General features: G+C 44.7%; 1 protein-coding gene across 1 annotated transcript in view; it reads left to right on the forward strand.

Annotated features, from left to right (window-relative positions):
- The window catches only part of tbck (TBC1 domain containing kinase), a 41,334-nt gene that overhangs the window by 3,196 nt on the left and 14,515 nt on the right, over positions 1–23,623 (forward strand). The window contains exons 7-23 of the mRNA XM_084465653.1: positions 53–113; positions 205–266; positions 609–670; positions 928–1,076; positions 1,674–1,815; positions 2,013–2,112; positions 2,275–2,324; positions 2,752–2,881; positions 3,550–3,648; positions 3,764–3,826; positions 4,015–4,141; positions 4,419–4,469; positions 4,574–4,657; positions 6,508–6,593; positions 10,324–10,360; positions 12,835–12,996; positions 21,195–21,376. Coding sequence (XP_084321779.1) covers positions 53–113; positions 205–266; positions 609–670; positions 928–1,076; positions 1,674–1,815; positions 2,013–2,112; positions 2,275–2,324; positions 2,752–2,881; positions 3,550–3,648; positions 3,764–3,826; positions 4,015–4,141; positions 4,419–4,469; positions 4,574–4,657; positions 6,508–6,593; positions 10,324–10,360; positions 12,835–12,996; positions 21,195–21,376 — 1,647 coding nt within the window. The remainder of the gene's footprint in view (positions 1–52; positions 114–204; positions 267–608; positions 671–927; positions 1,077–1,673; positions 1,816–2,012; positions 2,113–2,274; positions 2,325–2,751; positions 2,882–3,549; positions 3,649–3,763; positions 3,827–4,014; positions 4,142–4,418; positions 4,470–4,573; positions 4,658–6,507; positions 6,594–10,323; positions 10,361–12,834; positions 12,997–21,194; positions 21,377–23,623) is intronic.

The raw sequence follows: 23,623 nt of genomic DNA on the forward strand, positions 1-23,623 counted from the left end.
TTGTTGCATCACTCTTTATTAAGGTTCAAATAATGTGTATCTGTGGTTTCAGGGCAGGCGATTACTCCACAACATTGAAATAAGCGAGAGGCTGAAATTCATCTTGACCTTGGGTAAATTGTGTTGACATGGCATCGTACTGGATGTGAAACATGCTGCTTGTTGTGCTCTCTAATCTGTTTATAATCTGCGCCTCCTTCTCAGGATGCATGGATGACATCGTCACTGTCCTCGCCGAGGAACACGGTTGCCTGGATACCATAAAGGTAGACAATATCTAACAACACCTGTTGTAATTATTAATATGAATTAATATTAAAGTATGTATTCATCAATGTTGGTGATATTTTTTTTAATTGATTGATTTTTTTGAGTTAATGAATATTGATAACATATAATTGTATATATTTTTCTGTGTTGATGATATTAATAATATCAACAATTATTTGCTATGGTCCCGAACCAAAATCAATCTAAGTGTTTACGGCGTTTAGTTTGTTTCATGTAAGAAAGTTGAATGTGTCACTGATTCTCCCTCCTGTTTTTACACAAGCCGGAGAGTGCACACGGATCGTGACAGCAATACTAAATGTCCATGTGTCTCACAGGATCTTCCTGAGAATGTCCTGGAGTTATTAAGGAAATGCTTGATTTTTCTCCCATCCAAAAGGTAAATATATCTGCCGTTGAATGTAATATCCGGTTAGATCACATTATGCCATGTCTATTATCTGGGAGAAGTTGGTCACAGATAAACTTCAGAAGGTTTGCCCAAAGACAAAAAATATATCTTTTAAAAGGGGTGAAATGCATGTGGAAATGAAATATTTTGTTTTCAAGCTGGGCACTTTATTTGAGTGTTTTATAATTGTGCGTGCGTGTGTGTGTGTGTCTCTATTTGTATGTGTGTGTGTGTTGTCCTTCCAGGCCTACCCCTGCAGAGCTGCTGGGAGATGAAGTGTTTAATGAAATCTCGTGCCTCTACATGCCCTTCCAGAAGCCCCTCAGCCTGTTCTCCTCCTCCCTGCGCTGTGCTCATCTGGAGCTCCCAGAGGACATCAGCGACCTTTGCAAAGGTTCACTATCAACACACACACACACACACGCACACGCACACGCACGCACACGCACACGCACACGCACACGCACACACACGCACAAACTCACACACATGCACAAATTGTAACTCTCTTTTTATACTCACCCTACCACCATTTTTTCTTACTGTGCGGCATCTTGCTCCGACACCCACATTCCCCTTCTGGGATGAATAAAGTGTTATTATTAATTATTATTATCTACTATTTAATAATGTTATAAAGTCCCAAAAATGCAATGCTGACCGAGCAGCCAGCTAAAATTGCACTCAGTAATTCTGTATTATTAACAAAAGTGTTTTAATCTTTAGAATTTATTTGCTTCACATCTCAAAGGTTTATTTCTATGCATGTTTGTATCATAATTTCATGAATCTTCCTCAACCAATTATTACTAATTATTGTGAGAGTCTCCCTCACATCACACGTTCAATGGAGAACGCAAATCCTGGACCACACACACACACACACACACACACACACACACACACACACACACACACACACACACACACACACACACACACACACACACACACACACAGCGGTAAGTAACCTTGGGTGTTCCTCCACCAGAGGAAGAGGAGGTGGACTACCTATCGGAGCGGGCCATAGACGAGGTGTACTACCTGTGGTGCCTGGCAGGAGGAGACCTGGAGAAGGAGCTCACAAACCAGGGCATCATCCAGTCCAAACCACCCCTCTGCACACTGCCCAAGTAGGTATCACACACACACACACACACACACACACACACACACACACACACACACACACACACACACACACACACACACACACACACACACACACACACACACACACACACACACTGTCTCTCTGCTTCTGTCTCTCTCTCTCTTGCACACTGTGATTTCATTAACTCTTCCTCCTCCTCCTCCTCCCGTCTGTTAGGTTTCTTCTGGAGGACGGGGAGTCCTTCGGCCAGGGCAGGGACCGCAGTTTCCTATTGGACGACACCACGGTCACCCTATCGCTCTGTCAGCTGAGAAACGTGAGGAAGTTTAGATATTTCATAAAACATCAATGAAAAGGTAACGCACGTGTTCTGAGAGTTTTATTTATCCGCATTAGGGGGGAAATGGCCTTTATCTGCTGTAGGTGGTACAGCACATTTAAGGGTGGTTATTTCAATCAGTGTTTCCGGCTCTTTCAGAGGCTGAAGGATGTAGGTGGAGAAGCTTATTATCCCCTGCTGGAAGACGAGTAAGGATCTAAGCCTTTTTTCACATTGGTGTCATAGCTGATAAAAAAAAACACCCACCTATCTATAAATGTTAATTGAGCTTGAGGGTTGATGCTAAAAATTAATGTTTATTCATTGCTGTTCTTTTAACTTGCATAGCTGCATGGAATCTGAGAAAAAAATAATGCAATGATGAAACATGCAATTAAATTATTTATTATTTGAGCGACTTGATTTACGGTTGATTTACACACATTAATATATATATATATATATATATATATATATCATATAACTTATTTCAACATTATCTTGAATGTTAACTGAAAAATAAAAAGCAGCCCAGTACCAATAGAGCTTGTGCTTCTCTCCGTATCGTATAAGTCCTGTCAGTATAGATTGTGCTTTGCTTGGGAGTCACAGTGTTGGTTCTGCCCTTTGCTCCAGACAGTCCAGCCTCCCCCAGTCGGCCAGCAGCCAGGACCTGTCTACCGCCGTCACCCTGCCACTTATCATCCGGGAGAGAGACACCGAGTACCAGCTCACCCGCATCGTCCTCTTCCACAGACTGCTGCAGGTGTGTGGAGTCGACCGAGCCCCCATGGACCACACACACACACACACACACACACACACACACACACACACACACACACACACACACACACACACACACACACACACACACACACACACACACACACACACACACACACACACACACACACACACACACACACACAGGCAGACGCACACAGGCAGACATGCACACACACGCACACACACTCATAAACGTTCATGCTTTGTCACCATGCACACAAATCGATGCCTTTAATAATAATATGCCCCTCCTGGTTTTGATTATTTCTTATTTTTTTATTTCTTTTTTTTCAATTATTTAACGTCAAGGCGAAGGGGACAGAAAGAGCAAGGGTGGATGGATGGATCGAGGGATAGATGGGTTGAAAGATATAACTCTTCACTAGAGGTAGCAGCCGAGGTTATAAAGAAATAATTGAGCACACACACACACACACACACGGACACGCACACACACACATTTTCCCTCTCCCACCACCTCTTTATCGCAGATGATCAAAGAATTCTTCAAAGAATTCCCGGACTAGTGTTTATTTGGACGGGTTTCTTTATTGGCAAGCACTCTTCTCTTTTAAACTGCCTCTGGTTTGTTTGTGTGTGTGTGTGTGTGTGTGTGTGTGTGTGTGTGTGTGTGTTCGTCTGCAGGCCTACCCGTACAAAAGGGACTTGGTTTGGAAGGACGCCAGGGTAGACATCCCGCCCCTGGTTCGTGGGATGGCATGGGCGGCCCTGCTGGGCATAGAGGTAGGGGCCGGCCCATACCATCAACGCTCACGGTCAATACCCGACCAAAGTAGGAACAGCTGCCGAGGTTCAGAGTTGTAATTTCACAGCTCTTTTTTTTTTTTGGATTGTTTAGGGTGACATACAGGCAAAATACGAGGGCATAGACAAGGACACGCCCATACCAACTGACAGACAGGTATCTGGTTGAACTTCAAAGTAACACTAGTGATGTCTGCTGTGAATAATAATAATATGCATTGTGGGAATCTGACATCTGCTGAAACCTGTGTGTGTGTGTGTGTGTGTGTGTGTGTGTGTGTGTGTGTGTGTGTGTGTGTGTGTGTGTGTGTGTGTGTGTGTGTGTGTGTGTGTGTGTGTGCGCAGATTGAGGTGGACATCCCACGCTGTCACCAGTATGACGAACTGCTGTCCTCGCCGCAGGGTCACGTCAAGTTCAGGCGTGTGCTGAAAGCATGGGTGGTCTCCCACCCCGACCTGGTTTATTGGCAGGGTCTGTCCGCCTCTCCCTTCTCTGTGTCTGTCTATCTCTGTCTCCCTTTGAAACGATTTTTTCACTCTCTGTCGGACTTATATGCGGTTGCATTACTCTCCTCCACCACTAGGTGGCTGTCACGTTGCGTTATTTAAACTGAACAGCTTTCTAACGTGACACAAATCTCGTGCTCATGAACGTTCCTATGTATACATATATATATATATATATATATATATATATATATATATATATCCACTATGTAGGGTTGATCGTTTTGATCCCTCTGTTTCAGGCTTGGATTCACTTTGTGCACCATTCCTCTACTTGAACTTCAACAATGAGGGTAAATGTTTCAACAGAAAAGAAAATACACTGAAATACTATAGCGAAGTTGATCATGCCTATCTGACCCGTCACCCCCTCTCCTCCATCATCCTGACTCCACAGCCCTGGCTTACGCCTGCATGTCGGCCTTCATCCCCAAGTACCTCTACAACTTTTTCCTGAAGGACAACTCTCACGTCATCCAAGGTGAGAGAACGGTGAAGCTGTGAAAGTGATGCTGTAAATAATTTTCTCTCAGACATGGTGGTTGGGTATCACGTCATCAGTTCACAATATCAAATATTTTCTGTTGAAGCAATACAGCATATGACACACAACTTATGTTGCGGAAGGGAGGGGTCTCGGGGTGTGTGTGTGTGTGTGTGTGTGTGTGTGTGTGTGTGTTTGATTGTGTCTAATTGTGTCTGAGCAAGTGTGTATGGAAGGGGGGGGGGCATTGATGGATTGAGGACACATGCCATTGGTTCTCTAGTACACCACAAACATCATCATCATCATTAATAATCTGTGTGTGTGTGTGTGTGTGTGCGCGTGTGTGCAGCAGCGTTTGTATTTTCCACAACAGCCAGTTTTACACAACCTAATCAATGGCAGCATCCATTTTTTATGAAGTTCACAACAAGGATTGATGTGTTTCATTATAAGACCAGCGATCCTTGATGGGTAAAAAAAAAGAAGAATACAGTTGGTTTGCCCTCGCATTTAAACAAACCGAGAAATCATTTACATCAAGGCAACACAACACAACACAAAGAGCCCCCCCTCACCCGCCAGTGCAACAGGCCATTAATTACATCTCTGCGTTGCGTTGCTCCTGAGTGATGCAGGGCTAATTTTCAATCTCTCCACACGGAGTGTTGTGCTCCACCAGGCGAAGTAGAGACGCCTGTGGATATAGATGACGCCACAGAATACTGCAGAGAAACACCATGAGCACCACATTCCACTTGACTGATGAACGAGACGGGGCATCGTTGGGACTGGGGGTCAATCAGCGGTCCTGATGCTGAGCAGAGCTGGGCTTATTGTACTGGTCACAGTACACTAACGCCATGCTATTTTAGCTCTTTTATACACTGAGATGGCAGTTGAGAATAGAGGCTCTTGTTTTGACCATTTTAGTGTGCAATGCTCCATATATATACATATGAAAAAAAAATATATTATATTTATTTATTTTAAATTGTATTCTGATGGAAGATCTATTGCTAATAGATGATAATAGCAGGGGGTGGTAGGAGGTCAGGGGGTAGAGCAGAGTGGCTGGCCACCAGACGGTTGCTGGATCCATGGGTGTCTGAATGGGAGAGGTTTTTGTTTTTTTTCCATTTTAGAATACTAACCCTAACCCTATTTATATAAATGCAATCCATTTACTAACTGAGTAAACCGTAGAAAACAATCCACTACAGTTTTGTAATCTATGATGAGATAGTTATGAAGTGGACATAGTGGATCAATCTCTAAACATATTATGTGTCCATGTCTCCTGAGCTGTGCATCACAATATTGCTTCCAACTCTATTCTATACTATTTTTTATATATAATAGTAATATTATAATAATATTTTTTTATTTCATTTCACTTTGCATGGTGATTTGAGTTCCAGCACAGTTTTTTAAAGTGTTGAATCGTACAATATAGATCTACTAGATCAAGTATATATATATATATATATATCATACAATATAGATCTACTAGATCAAGTATATATATATATATATATATATATATATATATATATATAGTACGATTCAACACTTTAAAAAACTGCTGGAACTCAAATCACCATGCAAAGTGAAATGAAATAAAAAAATATTTATATAAATCTAAAAAGAAAAAGAATATATATATAATTAAAAGTAAATGCCATCGGCTTGGGTCCTTTCCACGAGACACTTTTATTGAGACCATCTCCACTTCATACCAGATTTGCCACTAAACAAGGCATCTCTTACAGACTAACTCTCTCTCTCTTTCTCTCTCTTTCTGCCTCTCTATGTCTCTCTCTCTCCCACGTGTGTGTTATTTCCAGAGTATCTGACAGTCTTCTCCCAAATGATTGCATTCCACGACCCGGAGCTGAGCAACCACCTCAACCAAATTGGCTTCATCCCAGACGTAAGTAAGGCGAGCGGTTCTCCTCCTGAATAACTCAGCGGAGAAGAGGACGGAGGATAACAACAAATCTGTCCTCCTACACAAGTTTTAAAAAATGTGTTAAAAAGAGGCGAGAAACGGCAACGCATTAGTCCGGATGCCCGGGCTCCGTGCCAGCCACACCACCAACGGCGCCCGTTTTGCTAGTTTTTTCATGTTATAACATTTCTTGATCCATTCATTCAGACACTTAATCCAAAGGCTAAAATAAGGGTCAGTTAGGAGCAGGTTAACCGGGTAGACATCCGGCTCAAGGATGCCTAAAAGGTAGACTGGGGACGTCTGGGATGGACCGCAGCTGAAAGTCTATCCGAACACCGTTGTACTGCGCTGTCCCCCTTTTACCTTTCTCTGTACGCCACCAACACGGAGCACCCTGTGCGTCGGCAGCAGACCAGGCCTTCTCTTGTGTCCTAATTTGCATTTCTCCTGGTTTGTTCTGATTTCATCATGTCCCGCCGTGTTTCTCTTCCTATTTCATACTGCGGTCCTCATGTTTTGATTGCAGTCATATCCATATCCACGTCTCTACAGGGATACGGGGGATCTCTCTGTGTAGGCCGTGGACATTGTGGGTTCGGACCAAAAACGTGTCGATGCCCTAGCCGCCACGCTACGCTCTCCCCCTTTTTGTGTTCCAAAGATGTCCGGCAAACGCAGCCCAATGCGACTCTCTGAATCCCTGTTATGGCTTGATTTGTCCTTTCGTCCTTGTTTGAGCGGATTTCATCATGTCCCTGTCTCTCATGAATTTTACAATGAGTTATTCACTATTGAATTCAAGTCGTTTAGCACATGCCTTTATCCAAAGTGACTTACAGTGAATTCCTTTTAGTGACATATCATTACCAAGCAGGTAGGGGCTCTGGAACTCTTGGTTCTGGGATGCCTACAGCTAGACTGTGTGGACACGGGGGGGATTCAAACTCAGAACTCCGGTGCTTAGGGTCAAAAAACCCTAACCATTAGAGTATCCAGCCCCCCGTCCTGAGACTTCCTACTGGGTTTGTTTGGGTTTCTACAGCCCCTAATGGGTCTGGGGTTGCAGCCCAAGCGCCATCAGATCTCATCTATTATGAGCGTGGGAGTCCTGCAGAATTGTGGTGAAAGGGGTTACGAATGCACAGCTCCCGTCTCACCCTCATGTCTGGCTTCCCTGGTGATGATGTATGGCATGCAATGGCTGCCAGGAGCCCTTCTAATAGCTGTCCTCCAGCTGTCTGTCTCTCTGTTCCTCTCTTTCTCTTTCTATCTGTCTCTGTATCTTTTTCTCTCTCTGTCACTATGTGCCTCCCACTCCCACTCAGTCTGTCTGTCTGTCTGTCTGTCTGTTTCTTGCCCACAGAGCAAGGTTAAAGAGCCCTCTCTGTCTAGCACGCCGGTGGATAAACTGTTGGAAAATGTGTGTGTGTGTGTGTGTGTGTGTGTGTGTGTGTGTGTGTGTGTGTGTGTGTGTGTGTGTGTGTGTGTGTGTGTGTGTGTGTGTGTGTGTGTGAGAACTCGTTTGAAAAATGGATGTCTTTTATACAAGGATGACCTTCAAGAATCTCTCAGGGAACTTCTGGAATTTGTGGAGACGTTTATCTTGAGCAGTGCGCACGTCATTGTGCTTTAAGTGATTGTTGAAAGGGAAGCAAAATCAGACATGGTCTTTTGAACGATATCGTTTGCCTGAACAAAAACCTGCAGGGGTTATTTTAGCTGGATACCTTATTGTGATGTTTTTTTTTTACCAACGCCAGCGTCATCTCAAAATGTGTCTTATCTTGACAGCGTTTGATCCGGTGTTGGCTTGACTTCTAATGGGGTCGGTATACCTTGTGTTTTCTTTTATGTTGCGCTTTGTTGAAACAAGCCGCTTGATCTTGATCCACATATTTCACTCTGCAATGTGTGAATATTTGCTTTTAGGAATCAAGAGCCTTGTAGTGTGCCATCTGACTCTCAAGAGGCAGGGAAGTCTGGATGACTCCCAACAAGTTTTAACTGTCTGCAGGTAGATTTTCCTGGTCTACCCCTGTGCATCCTTCAGCACGGTGCCTGACTCCTACCGTCATATGCCATATATCTGAATTCAAGTCACCTGGGATAAAAGCGTCTGCTAGCAATTAAGATCTGGCTTTCCTTCCATGCATTGGATAGAATTTCCTTAATTAATCCCAGTGGCAAATTAGGGGCGCTTGTTCTTGCCAAAGAGGATGATGATAATAATAAATGTTTTCATTTGTAAAGTCTGTCAAAGAAAATCACATCCTATTTCCCTTTTTATAATATATATTTTTTTGTTTTCTTCAATCTCTTGGTGGTGAGCCCACCAATGATGGTAACTGGCATCAGCAATAAGCACAGACACACTGCCAGGGTTTAATTCAGGGCCGTTTTCTATTGGGGCCACAGTCTCCCATCCGGCTCCCCTACCCCCCCGATGCACCTGCCAATTACACCTGGATTAATTCAATCTGTCTGGCCTGCGCTGCCGCTCGCCTGGCTGTTGAGAGTGGAGCCGCAAACGAACACTGGCTTCCATTACTCATTACGAGCGTGAGGCCATCTGAACACTCCCTGGTGGGCAGCCGAGGAGGAGTGCTGGCTTACCAATTAGCTCTCTGAATTAAACTCTGATATCTCGTGCTCACCATGCTCTCTCTCGCTCCCACTCCTATGCTTTCATACGCTCCCTCTCTCTCGCTCTCTCCGTCTCTCTCTCTCTCTCCCCGGTTTCTCTCGCTGGCTCTCTCTGTCTCACACTCTCCTCTTTGTCTCTCTCTCTCTGTCCCTTCTCTCTATGTGTGTGTGTGTGCTCTCTCTCCTCTCTGTAGCTGTAGCTCCTCTCTCTCTGGGTTTCTCTCCCCTCTCTCTCTCTTTCTCCCTCCATGTGTGAGGTTCGGAGGCTTGAAGAGAGAGAGAGAATAGATCTAGACTAACTAGACCTAGACTAAATAACTAACAACCACTGACCAGCTCCAACTAGGGAGAGATGAGAGGGGGAGAGTTATGTTAGTTCTGAGCTAAAGACACATTTGTTTGCTGATTGTTCGGTTCCTTCTACAGACAGCAATTGAAATTAACTTTATTTAATTATTTATTTAATTTAAATTTGTACCTTATCTCATTTCCCCACTCCTATTAGGTTCACACAAGTTCATTTTTCATTTGTATTTCATCATTTAACATTGTTATCGTATGACCTCAATTTGCTGTCGGACCAAATGTGTTATTGTGTTGTTGTTGTTTGTGCCACCATGTTTTCTTTTGAAGAGTTGCAATAGGCAGTACTTTCGACTGAGCATTTGGTAATTTATCAGACTCTTATCCAGAACAACACTACTCATATACAAGTCATTAAGGAGCAGGTAGGGGTTGGGGCATCTTGCTCGTACAGGAATACTTTGGACCTTAGGGAGCAAACCCACTACCTTTTGGCCATCCTAGCCGCTACCCATTTAGCCATCGCTAAGAAACCATTCATCATTTCTGTTGACCTGCTCATTTCACAAACCTATGATTGTAATTATTTGCATAAATCGTGTAATGTTCATGTTCCCACAGGGGTATTTATGGTACGATTAACATACGGGGTAAATTCCCATAAAATAAACACGAAAAAAAAGAATTCACACATGCATGAGTAACTAACGATCAGCTTTCAGACTGCACTAACTCTATGCCTCTGTTTTCTTTGTCTTCACAGCTCTACGCCATCCCCTGGTTCCTCACCATGTTTACACGTGAGTACCCGTCCTCCCTGTCCGTCGTGTTGCACACCGTGCAGCGGGTTGTGTGTAGAGCATGCTGATACTCACAACAGCTGTTTCGGCAAGATCATTAGCAAGCAGGTGCACTCTCAGGCCAGTACAGTTCTGTGCTACCTCTGAAAGTACACCACCTTATACTTTAGCATTGAACATTCATTGCTTTAACCTGCAGCTGAAACATAAACAGAATTGGTGATGTGATGGTGTAAATAAATGGTGAGGGTGTGGATGGATTCTGAATGACACATATGTCATGTGTCGTGTGTGCGTGTGTGTGTGTGTGCGTGCGGGCGTGCGTGCATGCGGGCGTGTATACAAAACAAAAACTTTTCCAAGGTGCTATCCATGAAGCTCTTGTTTGTTGCTGAAGCCCGTCCCCCCCCCCCCCAACGAACCTCCCCCAGCACCACTCAGCGAGGGCAGAGCCACACTCCTTTATTTATGTCTGGACAGGTCGGGTGTCAGAGGAGTACAAAGGAAAAAGAGAGAAAAAAAGACGGCCGAGACGGCCTCGGGTGAGAAATAGTCGTTAGCGCCTTGGACCGTCTGTCCGTCTGTCACGTCCGTCAGACACCAACGCACCCCGTTCCTACATCACCCTCTGCGTTGTCTCCGAGTGTGACGCACCCCACGGCACAACACCGACGTCTCATGCTCCACATCGCTCCGTCTTGTGATATCACTTATAGACCTGATGAAAGCCACCGCATGTAGAGGAATATATATATAATAGCAACCTTTTTTTTTTTTTGCGAGGCTCCGCGGCGGCTCCTGAATGCTGAGCAGACGTATTTCCTGGGTGCCGGGGCTCCTTGAGACTCCTTGAGGCTCCTTCTATCAGTAGTCCTATCAATATTCAAGGCCCTCGCAACCCAACCAAAGGGCTTGTTTGTCCCTTGCATCAGGTGTCAAATTGGCCAATTCCACCTGTCAGACACGCACATAGACATTGATAAATATATATATATCTGTACTCATACCTCTTAGACACGCGCTGAGACAAATGTACCCATACCTCTCAGACAAGCATGTCGACACACACACCCATCCAATATGTGCGCCTACACAAACAAACACACAAATTCACATGCTATGATTCAGGTAGTGAGTGGAGGCAGAGAGTGATGTAGTGAGTGGAGGTAGAGAGTGAGATAGAGAGGAGGAAGAGTGTTGAGGCAGAAAGTGAAGGTAGAGAGTGAGGGAGTGAGTGGAGGCAGAGAGTGAGGTAGTAAGTGGAGGCAGAGAGTGAGGTAGTAAGTGGAGGCAGGGAGTGAGGTAGTAAGTGGAGGCAGGGAGTGAGGTAGTAAGTGGAGGCAGAGAGTGAGATAGTAAGTGGAGGTAGAGAGTGAGGCAGAGAGTGACGGTAGAGAGTGAGATAGAGAGTGAGGGAGTGAGTGGAGGCAGAGAGTGAGGTAGTAAGTGGAGGCAGAGAGTGAGGTAGTAAGTGGAGGCAGAGAGTGAGATAGAGAGTGAGGGAGTGAGTGACGGTAGAGAGTGAGGGAGTGAGTGGAGGCAGAGAGTGAGGTAGTAAGTGGAGGCAGAGAGTGAAGTAGAGCAAGGGGGGGGTAGAGAGTGGAGGCAGAGTGAGGTATGACCCTATGCCCTCTGTCCTCCAGAGGCTGCTGCCCCCATGCCTACTAATGGGCTCAATCCAGCTGGGAGGCTGGCAGGTCATCTCACTCACACTCACACACACGGACACACTGGTCTGCCCCATAGACTGCTAATGCGTTAAGGACCAACCTACCCTACCACACACACACACGCACACGCACACGCTCGTCTCTCTTATCACTCTACCTCAGCCCTGTATTTATTCCCTGGCATCCGCGGCAACAAAGCCGCCAGTTTAGACCCTTTATATTTAGACAGATAGAAAAGTGCCTCTGAATAAATGGTCGACGAGAGAGAAACATCTGTTTTGTTTGAAATTACCTATACAGTGTTCGACCCCCCCCCACTCCCAAAGCCGCTCTGCTAATCTTGTATCCTTTTGGTGGGGAAGTCGTTGCTTTTTTCTGGAAAAAATAACACATTTCCATAAAGTGTTTTCTTTTCCAACCAAGTCGTGTTTTTTGAAAATATCCCTCCAGGCTCTTCTTGCCAAACCCCAGCTTTCCTCAATGAGCCTCAACATTTAACATTCAAAGTATAAACACACACACACACACACACACACACACACACACACACACACACACACACACACACACACACACACGCACACACGCACCAATGACCACACACAAATAAATCTGCTTGTCGACTTCTCAAGCCGGATTCGTCATGTTTCCCCCTCTCTCTAGGGCTGTGTCTGTGTGTGTGTGTGTGTGTGTGTGTGTGTGTGTGTGTGTGTGTGTGTGTGTGTTCAGTCACACTAGCCGATTTCCCTCTGTAGTATTATTTATTTATGCACCCCCACTCCCCCCCCCCTCCCCTTCCTCCAGACGTGTTCCCGTTGCACAAGATCTTCCACCTGTGGGACACGCTGCTCCTGGGAAACTCGTCCTTCCCCTTCTGCATCGGCGTGGCCATCCTGCAGCAGCTCCGGGACCGCCTGCTGGCCAACGGCTTCAACGAGTGCATCCTGCTCTTTTCAGACCTGCCGGGTGAGAGAGATCGCACCGCACCATAACCAACACTCAATGCATAGACCTCTGAAGAATGAGTCCCGCCTCCGAGGCTCCCGGTTCCCTCGGTCCAATGTCTATGGGAAATAACATGAGGTTTTTGAATGATCGTACAGAACAATCTCTGTAGGTGGCGAAGAAGTAAATGCTGTGTCACCTTTTGAACTACACACTTTTTCCATCTAGAGTAGTAGTTGAAGTAGCATTAATAATCGTTTACTACTTTAGCGGCACAGACAATCCAAAAACCCAGTCGAAACTAGATGGAAAAAGTGTGACGCAGCTTTTATTTCTTCGCCACCTAAAGAGTTTGTTCTGTACGATCATTCAAAAACATGTTATTTCATGTTATTTCCCATAGATATTTGACCGAGGGAACCAGAGCCTCGGAGGCGGGAATTGATACGGCACTTTTCAATGCACTCAAAGTGCTTTCCATGGCATGTGCATTTGTGTGTGTGCGTGCGTGGTAAGTGGTTTAGTGATATTTATATGGTAAATGGTTTTAGTCTCCAACTAAACGGTTCTTCTTTGTTTAGTGACCGATTAGTGAGTTTTTTTTGATCGCATACAGGTATTTATTACATACAAACAACAGATTGACTGCAGACATTGGGGAATGAAACCCAGTACCTTTCAGCTGAGCGTCATACCTCCTAACCGCTAGACAACCCAGTTCACCTCCCCCCCAATGCGCACCTGCATAGCATGAAGGGTGAGATGGAGAGCTGGAAAGCATGGATGGGCTGCTGCTGCTGCCCCCTATACAGTCGATACAGATGGACACATCTCTCTCTCTCCATGTGCAGAAGGAATGCTGTGCTCTGAGGGTCTAGACCAAAACACGGTTAGGGTCGAGGTAACCAGCGAGTCCAGAACTCGTGCACCTTTAGTTTATCCACTTACTGCGACTCACTGCGACTGTGATGCATGCACCCTAGGCATTTTGAGTGTTCATCGATCTTCTGGGGATGGAACCCAAAAGGTTCTCTCTTTGATCGCCAGGGTCTGCAGCCTAGCCCGTAGTGGTCAACCTGGAGAAAGATGCCCGAACCTCAACCTGCTCTCTATGACATTTCTTTGAATTCACTGAGGAAATTATTATTATTATTATTATTATTATTACTAAAACTGTCAACATCCGATGGAACACTGTGCTGTAACCCACCATAGAAGTCTCCCAGCTATATACTGTACCTCCAAATTCTTTTGACCTTCTATGACATTCAGTGTCAGATTCTCAACAAAGGCTGCCCTAATGGACTCTTTTGTGTGAGGAGAAACCGCAGCACTATATCATAATAGGGGTAAATTCCATTTAGAGCCTGCCAAAACACTGGCACAGACAACCTGTATTGAGGCGGCCATACCTTGACCCTAGCAGTGTCCCTACAGATATAAAGGAAGTGCACCCATTGTTTATGTTGGGAGGGCCACCTGTGTTTACCTGGCTTTTGTGTCAATGTGATAAGGATCTTGTGTGTGTGTGTGTGTGAGGGGGGGATGAAGCAGGGGAATGCAGCTGTATAGACATCACCAGGAGATGTATGTTTGTAGTTCAGTTTTATGTCTTTGAAACTGTAAATACTAAATTGTATAGTAGTGTAGCTTAGTGTTTATGGTTCACTCCCAACTGCATGGTTCTGGGTTTGATCCCCAATATCCACACTCTACAAGTGTGCATCCCTGGGCGAGTTTGAGTTCAAAAGCCCCCCTCATCAATAATAATACGTATTTAAAGACAACATCCACCCAATGGCTTAGCAGTAAACAGTGTTATCCATCACCTATTGTTGTGCATTCTGTCTTCTAATAGCTCCCACCATACATACTTATGATCTTTAATTAATAGATTTTTAGAGCCTGTACCGAGGCCATAGCCATTTATCCCCTTCATTTCACGCCACATTACCGCGGCGCCATTCAAATCTGCCGGAGATTAAAAACATATAACGAAGATGACTCCGTCTTTACTCTCCACTAATCAACAGCTGCACAGCACCGCAATTTGCTGCGCATATATTATCCACCAGAGGGGACAGTTACAGTTCATCACATTTCCAGTCTCAAAGGGCTTCGCACAGGGCCTTGCGTTGTAGTGCACACTCTAACCCAAATGCCGATAAAGGGCAAGGAGGAGCTCTCCAGATCCAGATCTCCAGGGTGAAGAGGAAGAAGCGAAGAAGGATCTCTCTCTGTGGGGACTGTCACAGCGAACGGGAACGGGACGTATAATGGAGGTGCAATAGAACCGTGGAAGTGGGGGTCGTACCTTCAACTATGGTGATGCTTTTTTCTCTGGCATTGCATGGGTTGTTTGTTGTTGTTTTTCATCTTAAGAGCATTAGGCTACCATGAAAGCCGTCTTTGGCGTTTCTAAAAACCCTCCCGTTGACATGCTAACTGTGCGCAGTGCTGAGGGTTATTTAGGAGTTATCCTGTGTGTACGCCACGATGACTCACAGGGGCCTCATCCCCGGGTCTTCTTGCTTTGTATATTCTTTACACATCACTCAGCAGTGTTTACCCCCCCCCGTGCACACACACACACACACACACACACACACACACACACACACACACACACACACACACACACACACACACACACACACACACACACACACACACACACACACACACAAGCCCGTCCACACACATCCATACACACACACGTACACCAGATCGATTACTCTTGCAAAGTACCAGTGACACAAACTGCAGGAGCTGCATTTATAATGTATTTGTCTTCTAAATGTCTACCACGCACACACACACACACACACACACACACCCACTCCTGACACTGGGGAGGGCATGCTAAGCTTTCCTAAAACCGGCTCTAAATGCGGCTTAGTCCTGTTTTTGAGGATTTCTCCTTCTTCTTTTACCTTCAAGATGAGAGCAAATCATTTGACATTAGAGTTTGAACAACCGCCTCAGATTTAAAGCTCATCGCTTCAAAAGCAATGCCATGGCACTATGTAAGCGTAAAACACACACACACACACACACACACACACACACACACACACACACACACACACACCCACACCTCCCCCATGCTGTTCTCATTTCAGTGTTGCCATAAGTTTCCATTTTTTTTTACTGAAGAATTCGTAACAAGTATATGCTCAGGGGCTTAGAGGCAGTGGGAGAGCTAGTGCTCCTTATAAAGGTAAAATATGTCTGCTGGGAGCGGGAGCCAAAGTCTCCCCTGGCAGGGCTGCGTACGTCTGGCCACGGCTGCCAGGTTGCAGTCTTAATACCACTACTTCCAGCCTGCAGCTGCTCGTGGTTTTGCCCTAATAGTCAAAAGGGTTCAGTTCAGTTTTTGCCTCACACACTTGTAGCTATATAAGGTTATGGATTACATATTTTATTCACAGAGACTTTTATTTATTATTTATTTTTTCTACAAGGTCTACAGTTGCTTGAAGTCGCCCCGAAACTAAACCTTATTAGCTCCACTCCATAGTCGTTTAATTTACTCATTCATCATACTATGGCACAGGTTTAGAAACGTCCACACGTGGTGTAAATGCTGTGCCATCTCCGTCTGATGGAAAGGGTAAATATGGAGCCATGTAGTAGTGGCAAACTTTGAAATGAGGCAGACCCTCTCTTCTTATCGATGGGGAGCGCCACACACTTTAATAAGTGGGGTGTATGTAAATCTGACCAAGGAACAAGGTCTCTCCTTTAAACCAGAGTCACACTTCTATCGAGGAGGCATCCTAGTAAAAATGAGCCTCAATCCAGGATGCTTTCTATTCTTTCCCTTCAACCAGAGTCACACTTCTATCTAGGAGGCATCTTAGTTAAATGAGACACAAGTAGGAGTATGGTTTCTATTCTCTTTATTGAACCAGAGTTACACTTTAGTAAAATGAGACTCAACCCAGGATGCGTTCCATTGCATCAAACCAGAGTTTCGTCGGCATGCTAGTCAAATGAGACTCAACCTGTGTTCGTCTGACGACATACTATAAAATCAGTACACAGATGGACGTTGATATTAGCAAACTCTAAGGTACTAACGTCCCATGTTTTGGTGGTTGAAGTGCATCTTTCACCTGAAATACATCTGGTGTAACGCCTATTTAGTGTGGTTTATTTTGGTTAAGGTTTTTTCCTAAAATGTCTGCCACACTGTGCCACAAAACAGTGGAAGATGTGGAGTCTAGAGAGAGGCATCTGGGTACGACATATGTTGGGCTCATCTGTGAGGCGTGGCAAACTGACGCTGTCAAACACGGAGGAAAAAGATTGATTAGCTTCATGCAAGTTGTTTGCTACATATTTGTACATTGGGGAATTGAGTTAGTTAGCAAATGTTGTTGTTTCTCTAGTTTTGCTAGACTTGCACCTTCTGAAAATGCAAAACAAATCAAAAATGAAATTCAAAGGTACATAAATGATGTACAAAAAGTAAAATACATGATTATTTTTGTTTTCAAAAACACAATTTTCAACAACAAAATTATTATTAGGAGTCCTCATCTTCAACTGGCTTCTCATGTTTCACTAACTAGCGATCAGAGTGAAAGTCAGTGATTCAATGATAACATGGGTACCATTCAGAGGGCCTGCCCCCCTCTCTCTGCCTATCTAGACGCTAATTAGTTGGGGACAGCACCTGTCATTGAAAAGCCAAAGGTCATGTTAGCCCCTCTGAGGGAGGAGAGCAGAGGCTCATTATACAGTAGGGTGGATTCAAATAATGTCTGCAGAATGCTGCTCAAGTCCAGATCAATGTTTTCTTATAGGTTTAATTAGTGAGTTGGCTGTTGATCGATGTGTTAGACCCTACTAAAAGCTGTATTTCATTATTTTTCTACCATAGATAATTTCACACTTGGTTCTGTATTTCGCAAGTCTGTAATGTGATGTGCTATTTTTGTTGGGAGTGTAATAAATCATTTTACCTCGTTCCTTACTTTCATGCCTTTATGGACAGGACGGGGAAAGCAGACAGGAAAGCGGGGTTGAAAGAGATTGCATGTAGCCAATGAATTGAAGGTATATTGCCTACATGGTTAGCAGAGCCGCGTGTGTTGAAAGACCGAGTTGCCCTGGGTAATGATTTATAATCAATCATTTAGAAAGATCATTGCCAACAAACAAAACACAAAAACGCCCTCGCTCCTTACAACAACAAGAGGAGAAATCGCTAGAGCAAGGCATAGCACTGCCAGTGTTGAGGTGATTCCCCCTGGGGTACCCAATAACCATATGCATTAAAAGTACAGGGAAATATCTCAATACAATTACAATATCTTTCAGAAATCCATATTCGTAATCAGCCCAAAATAAAAAAAGATCATCTTTCGATTGCCGATAATATTCCCATTCACCTCTTGTCGCCGCTGCAGCTAATCCATACATTTCTGCTGCCGGAGCTCTTTGGAGATTTACATTAAGGTGTGACTGGCTGTCTAGCAGAGCGGAAAACTGTGTATACCCATGAGGCAGCAGGATTGTCCTTCACTGGCTATTAGCATCCATTACAGTGATCCAACCTAGGCTATGTGCTTCTGAACTTTACTAATGCTATTCAGGTCGGAGGGAGAGAGAAAAACTGCTCACGCTACATATCTGACTGAAGAGGGTTTCATCTGAAGCAACTTATAGTGGATTCAGATACGTTAAGAAAACAGGTGTGGGAGTTCGGAATCTGGCTCAAGGATGCCTACAGGCGTCTGGGATCAAGCAGAGTATCCTTCTACTGCGACATCTGAGCCTCTACTGCACTATATCCACACAGCCGCATAATATTGATTTGAATCGGGTTATTAGGCAATAGGCATTAGTAATGAGGTCAGGCCTCTTGCTCAAGGATACCTACACGGGTAGGCCTCAGGTATCTGGGACGGAACCCTGGTTTTGGCTGGGTTAAAGTTACTTTGGGTCCTAGCTATTTCACTTGCACAAATGAATGATAACAAGGCAGCCAGAAGCTGGTATTTGGATGTGCAATGACTGCAGTTTTGGAAGTAGCTCAAGTTTTTAGTCAGCGTTAGGATAAACTCAACAGCCGAACATGTGGCGCTCACAGCGTGTGTTGTCATTGCCAATGTTTTCACCAGTCGATCGCGACCAACCTCTGGATGAAGAGATAGCATATTCTGGTGTACTTCTCTAATATCACCAAACATATAGCGACCACCTTACTGACAAGAGGGGGTCGACTTAGCTCAGGAGGTAGAGCGGGTTGGCTGGTAACTGAAAGGTTGCTAGTTCGATCCCCGGCTCCTCCTAGCTGAGTGTCGAGGTGTCCCTGAGCACCCCACCCTAATTGCTCCTGACGAGCTGGCTGTCGCCTTGCATGGTTGACTCCGCCTTCGGTGTGTGAATGTGTACATTAACCGGTCTAAGTCGCTTTGGATAAAAGTGTCTGCTAAATGCCCTAAATGTAAATGAGGCCATTCATCTTCCGCTAAGTAGACTCTGGAGGGTTTTGCTGGTTTGAAATTGATATGTTCTGAGTAACGGCGGGAAAGTGGAGGTCATCATAATCACAAATCCAACAATGGTAGCAGAATAGCAAATGATTGGGACCAGAATTTCTTCACTCACTGCACTGCACCGTGCCATGCGTCCTCCCATGCAGTTTGATAGGCCATCGGAATATCTTAAGGGGGAGAGAATCAGTGTGGATGTGTGCTACCATGGGGGTAACTGCAGTAATTATACCTGTCTGAATCACTACACGGTGATCCTTGCTCAGGTGGCTGCTGGCATTTCTTCTAAAAACACTGTGTTCGTCTGCTGTTATGTGTGTGTACATCCGTTGTTGTGTGTGTGTGTGTGTGTGTGTTTACATTATATATAATACGCCCACGCTTATTTTTTCCCCCTTGATTATAGTGACTGGCAGGACATTTCATTATTTGTATTTTTGTTTTTACATCTCTCTGTTTAATACTCCGACTCTCTAAGGGCCCCTATTCCAATTAGCATTTGACGTGTCTCTGCCTCCCTCACAGTAATGCCAGTTGGCACAATTCTAAGCCCAAGACGAACCTCTCCACACGTAAACACCAAATCTAATTTCAGAAAAAAAAAAAAAAAAAAAAAAAAGCAACTATTCACACACTACCGTTGCAAGCAGACATTTGGCCATGTCCTGCTGGACCTGGGGCCTAATGGAAGAGGAGCATCCATCTCTCCTCGTTCCTCCACTCTCCCTCTTTTTAATGGTGCCCGCGATTGCATTCCCCGCTCGACGCCCTGGGGAGGAGAGACGTGTTCCCCCAAACGGGGTGGGGACTGGTTGGTTATGGACCGGGCCAGACTCTCTGTGTGTTGGGGGTTTCGCTGTGTCACAGGGGAAGATGTTTGTTTTTTTTATTGGACAAATGTTGGATTTTGGTCATGGTCATCATTTCACGATTGTTAGCAGATGATATCATATTGTATTATATTATTAAAAATAATAATACGTCTGTGATTTCCCTGTTAAAAATGTTCAATCAAACAAGTATGCATAAATAGAAAGAAATCTCCATACCAATATGTGCATGTTCATGTTTGTTGGACCACATTGTAGCAGTTGGTACTGTTAATCCAAAGTCATTCATTGTAATTAAGACCTCTGCCATCTTTTGCATTTGCAGCCATTAACTAATTAAACATTGAACACAATTCATGCAATATATGAATGTGATATTCACGTCTTTCTATCATGTGTGATGCATATGTATATTATGTGTATGTATATACCTTCTCCATCTGATATTCTTAAAGGGCCCAAAAAATCTGCCCTGCCCCGTGACATCACAAGTGGGAGTGTCCATCTCGATGTATGATGGATAGATCAGCCAACCAGTTGCCACAATCCACTGGGTAGGCTGGAAGATCTACCTAGCATACATCCGTGATGTCACAAAGTCACAGGGCAGCGCAGTTTCAAAGGTGACACATTATACCACCAGGTGTGAGTGTGATTAGCCATTACAAGCCATTTTGAAAATCTGCCTCTTCTACCGGCCTACCCAGTGGACTGTAGCAAACGTTGCTCATCTATCCATCATACATCTAGGTGGACACGCCCACTTGTGATGTTAGAAGAGGCAGATTTTAAAACCATCTTGAGGTTGGCTCATCCCACTCCCACCTGGCGGTAAGACGGGGCCCCTTGAAGACGTTTCAATAAGCCCCCCTCTGTCCTCCAGAGATCGACATCGAGCGCTGCGTGCATGAGTCCATCAAGCTCTTCAGCTGGACGCCCAAGAGCGCCACGTACCGCCAGCACGCCCAGCCCCCCAAGACCGCCGCCATCGCCGACGGCAACGGCTTTGGGAGACCCGGCACGTACTACTTCTCAGACTACCAGGACATGCCCCGGACAGACCTGGTAGGTAGCGTCTAGTACTTGTACTGGTGATTTAATACTGAGCTGAGAAAAGTATTCTCTGAGGCTTTGGTCATCATTTGATATGGTTTTCGTTTGTTTGTTTGTTATCTCTTGCAATAACTGTCAATATACTCAAGGTTAACAAAGGGACACTTTATTCAACTGCTTTTTCCGTGTTGCATATATATTGTCCCAAAACAAACAACCAGCCGTGGTCCGGTCTAACATACGGCGTTCACACCCTGGCCCTGTCTCACCACAGCATTCACACCCTGGCCCTGTCTCACCACAGCGTTTACACCCTGGTGCTGTCTCACATACAGCGTTTACACCCTGGACCTGTCTCACATACAGTGTTTACACCCTGAACCTGTCTCACATACAGCGTTTACACCCTAAACCTGTCTCACATACAGCGTTTACACCCTGGACCTGTCTCACATACAGTGTTTACACCCTGGACCTGTCTCACATACAGCGTTTACACCCTGGCCCTGTCTCACATACAGTTTTCACATGAGAGGTTTGTCTCACTCTCGCCGCCACCCTCCTCAGCGCCACTACTTCTGTTTCCCAGTGATTGCTGTAATCTTGCTTGTTGTTACCCACAAACCCAAGCAAGTTCTCATTTGAATAGGTGGCACCAATCATCTATGGCCAGACAGACAGACAGATACACACACTCACATATACACGCAAACACGCACACAAGGAACGGCACAATCGCTCCTGACATTGTGTTGTATTTGCTTTTGAATCTGTTTACTCACTGACAACCAATGCTCTTAAAGGGTTTATGCACTTTCTAATTCACACAAGGAGGAATCGTGACAGCATTACCAAAACCCACGGCACTAATCAACACCTGATTTGCAAACACTCAAAATTGTAATATTATTTCAACCATTTATATTAATTTCATAATGCGTTATTTGTAATAATATAATTTCACTAGAATTCCCTGGAACAAGACTTTCATCGCTAAGGTGGATGATTGTTAAGGGGAACTTTATTTTGCAGTGAACATTAATATTAATCTTGGTAAGCTGTTTGGTTCATCAAGAAGCTTTGGTTATGCCGCACTCTATTTAATCATCCTAGATCTGGTCTTGAAGATGTTTACGTCTGGGTGCAGAGTCTCAGAGTCTCTGTCTAACTTCTTTATTTTGTCAGCAAAAATAGAATCATCAAAAGATGTTGAAGTTTCCTCGCCGCCAGATATAATAGGAGCGAAATTATTCACATTACGGATATATTGGTAACTGCTGTTTAGCCAGATTTAGAACAGAGAATTATTAAGAACTGCTGGTCTTCTTCCCTTTCAACTCCTTCTGCGTGTGTGTGTGTGTGTGTGTGTGTGTGTGTGTGTGTGTGTGTCACATTCTAAAGGTCACAACAAGTCTAATATCTCCATTACAATTCAACTCAAATCTTCTTCTCATCATAATCACCATGATTTTCTCTCGACTGGACTAGTGATTCGCTGATGTCATATTTGACAGATTACTCATAGTCATTTCCCTGCTACTCAGAGGACATTTTAAAAGGTGAAAAACAGAGCTCTGTGCTGCTGCCGTCTGTGTAGATCATCTCTCTTGTGAAGCCGAATATATCCTTGCTTAAAACATTGACATGTTATTCTCATGAAGGATTCCATGGGCACTTTAAACGCCTCTTTATTGTAGTAGCCCACATTGAGACAATGTCACTGAAACAACCAATAATTACAGCTTCATACAGTGAGGGCTCTTTATTCACACACACACACACACACACACACACACACACACACACACACACACACACACACACACACACACACACACACACACAGGAACACTGTAACAAACATGTTCTGTATATATTCACTGTCACTGACCAACGAATAATGACAGTTTAATACGGTATAGTGCTTTTTATACACACACTGCACACACACAGTGACATACTCACACAAATGTGCTGCATGATGTCTGCGTGTGATTGGCTGCGGTGGAGCTCCGTCTCAGTCAAAGCGGCGGTGTGTGTGAGTGCCATTAAGCCAGTGCGTGCAGGCTGCTGCCTACTGCTCAACATGACATTTAAGTCACTGCGCCCCCCCCCCCCCCCCCCCCCCTCCCTCCTCTCCTCCCTCCCCCCCACCCCCTCCCCCTCTCCCCCCACCCACACCCCAGGCGGTGACAGGCATGCACATTTTGCCTGAATATTCAACCCCTTATATGTGTGCATAAAAAGCACAGAGGCAAG

The sequence above is a fragment of the Micromesistius poutassou genome (genome assembly GCF_964030765.1).
Source record: "Micromesistius poutassou genome assembly, chromosome: 3".
NCBI lineage: Eukaryota > Metazoa > Chordata > Actinopteri > Gadiformes > Gadidae > Micromesistius > Micromesistius poutassou.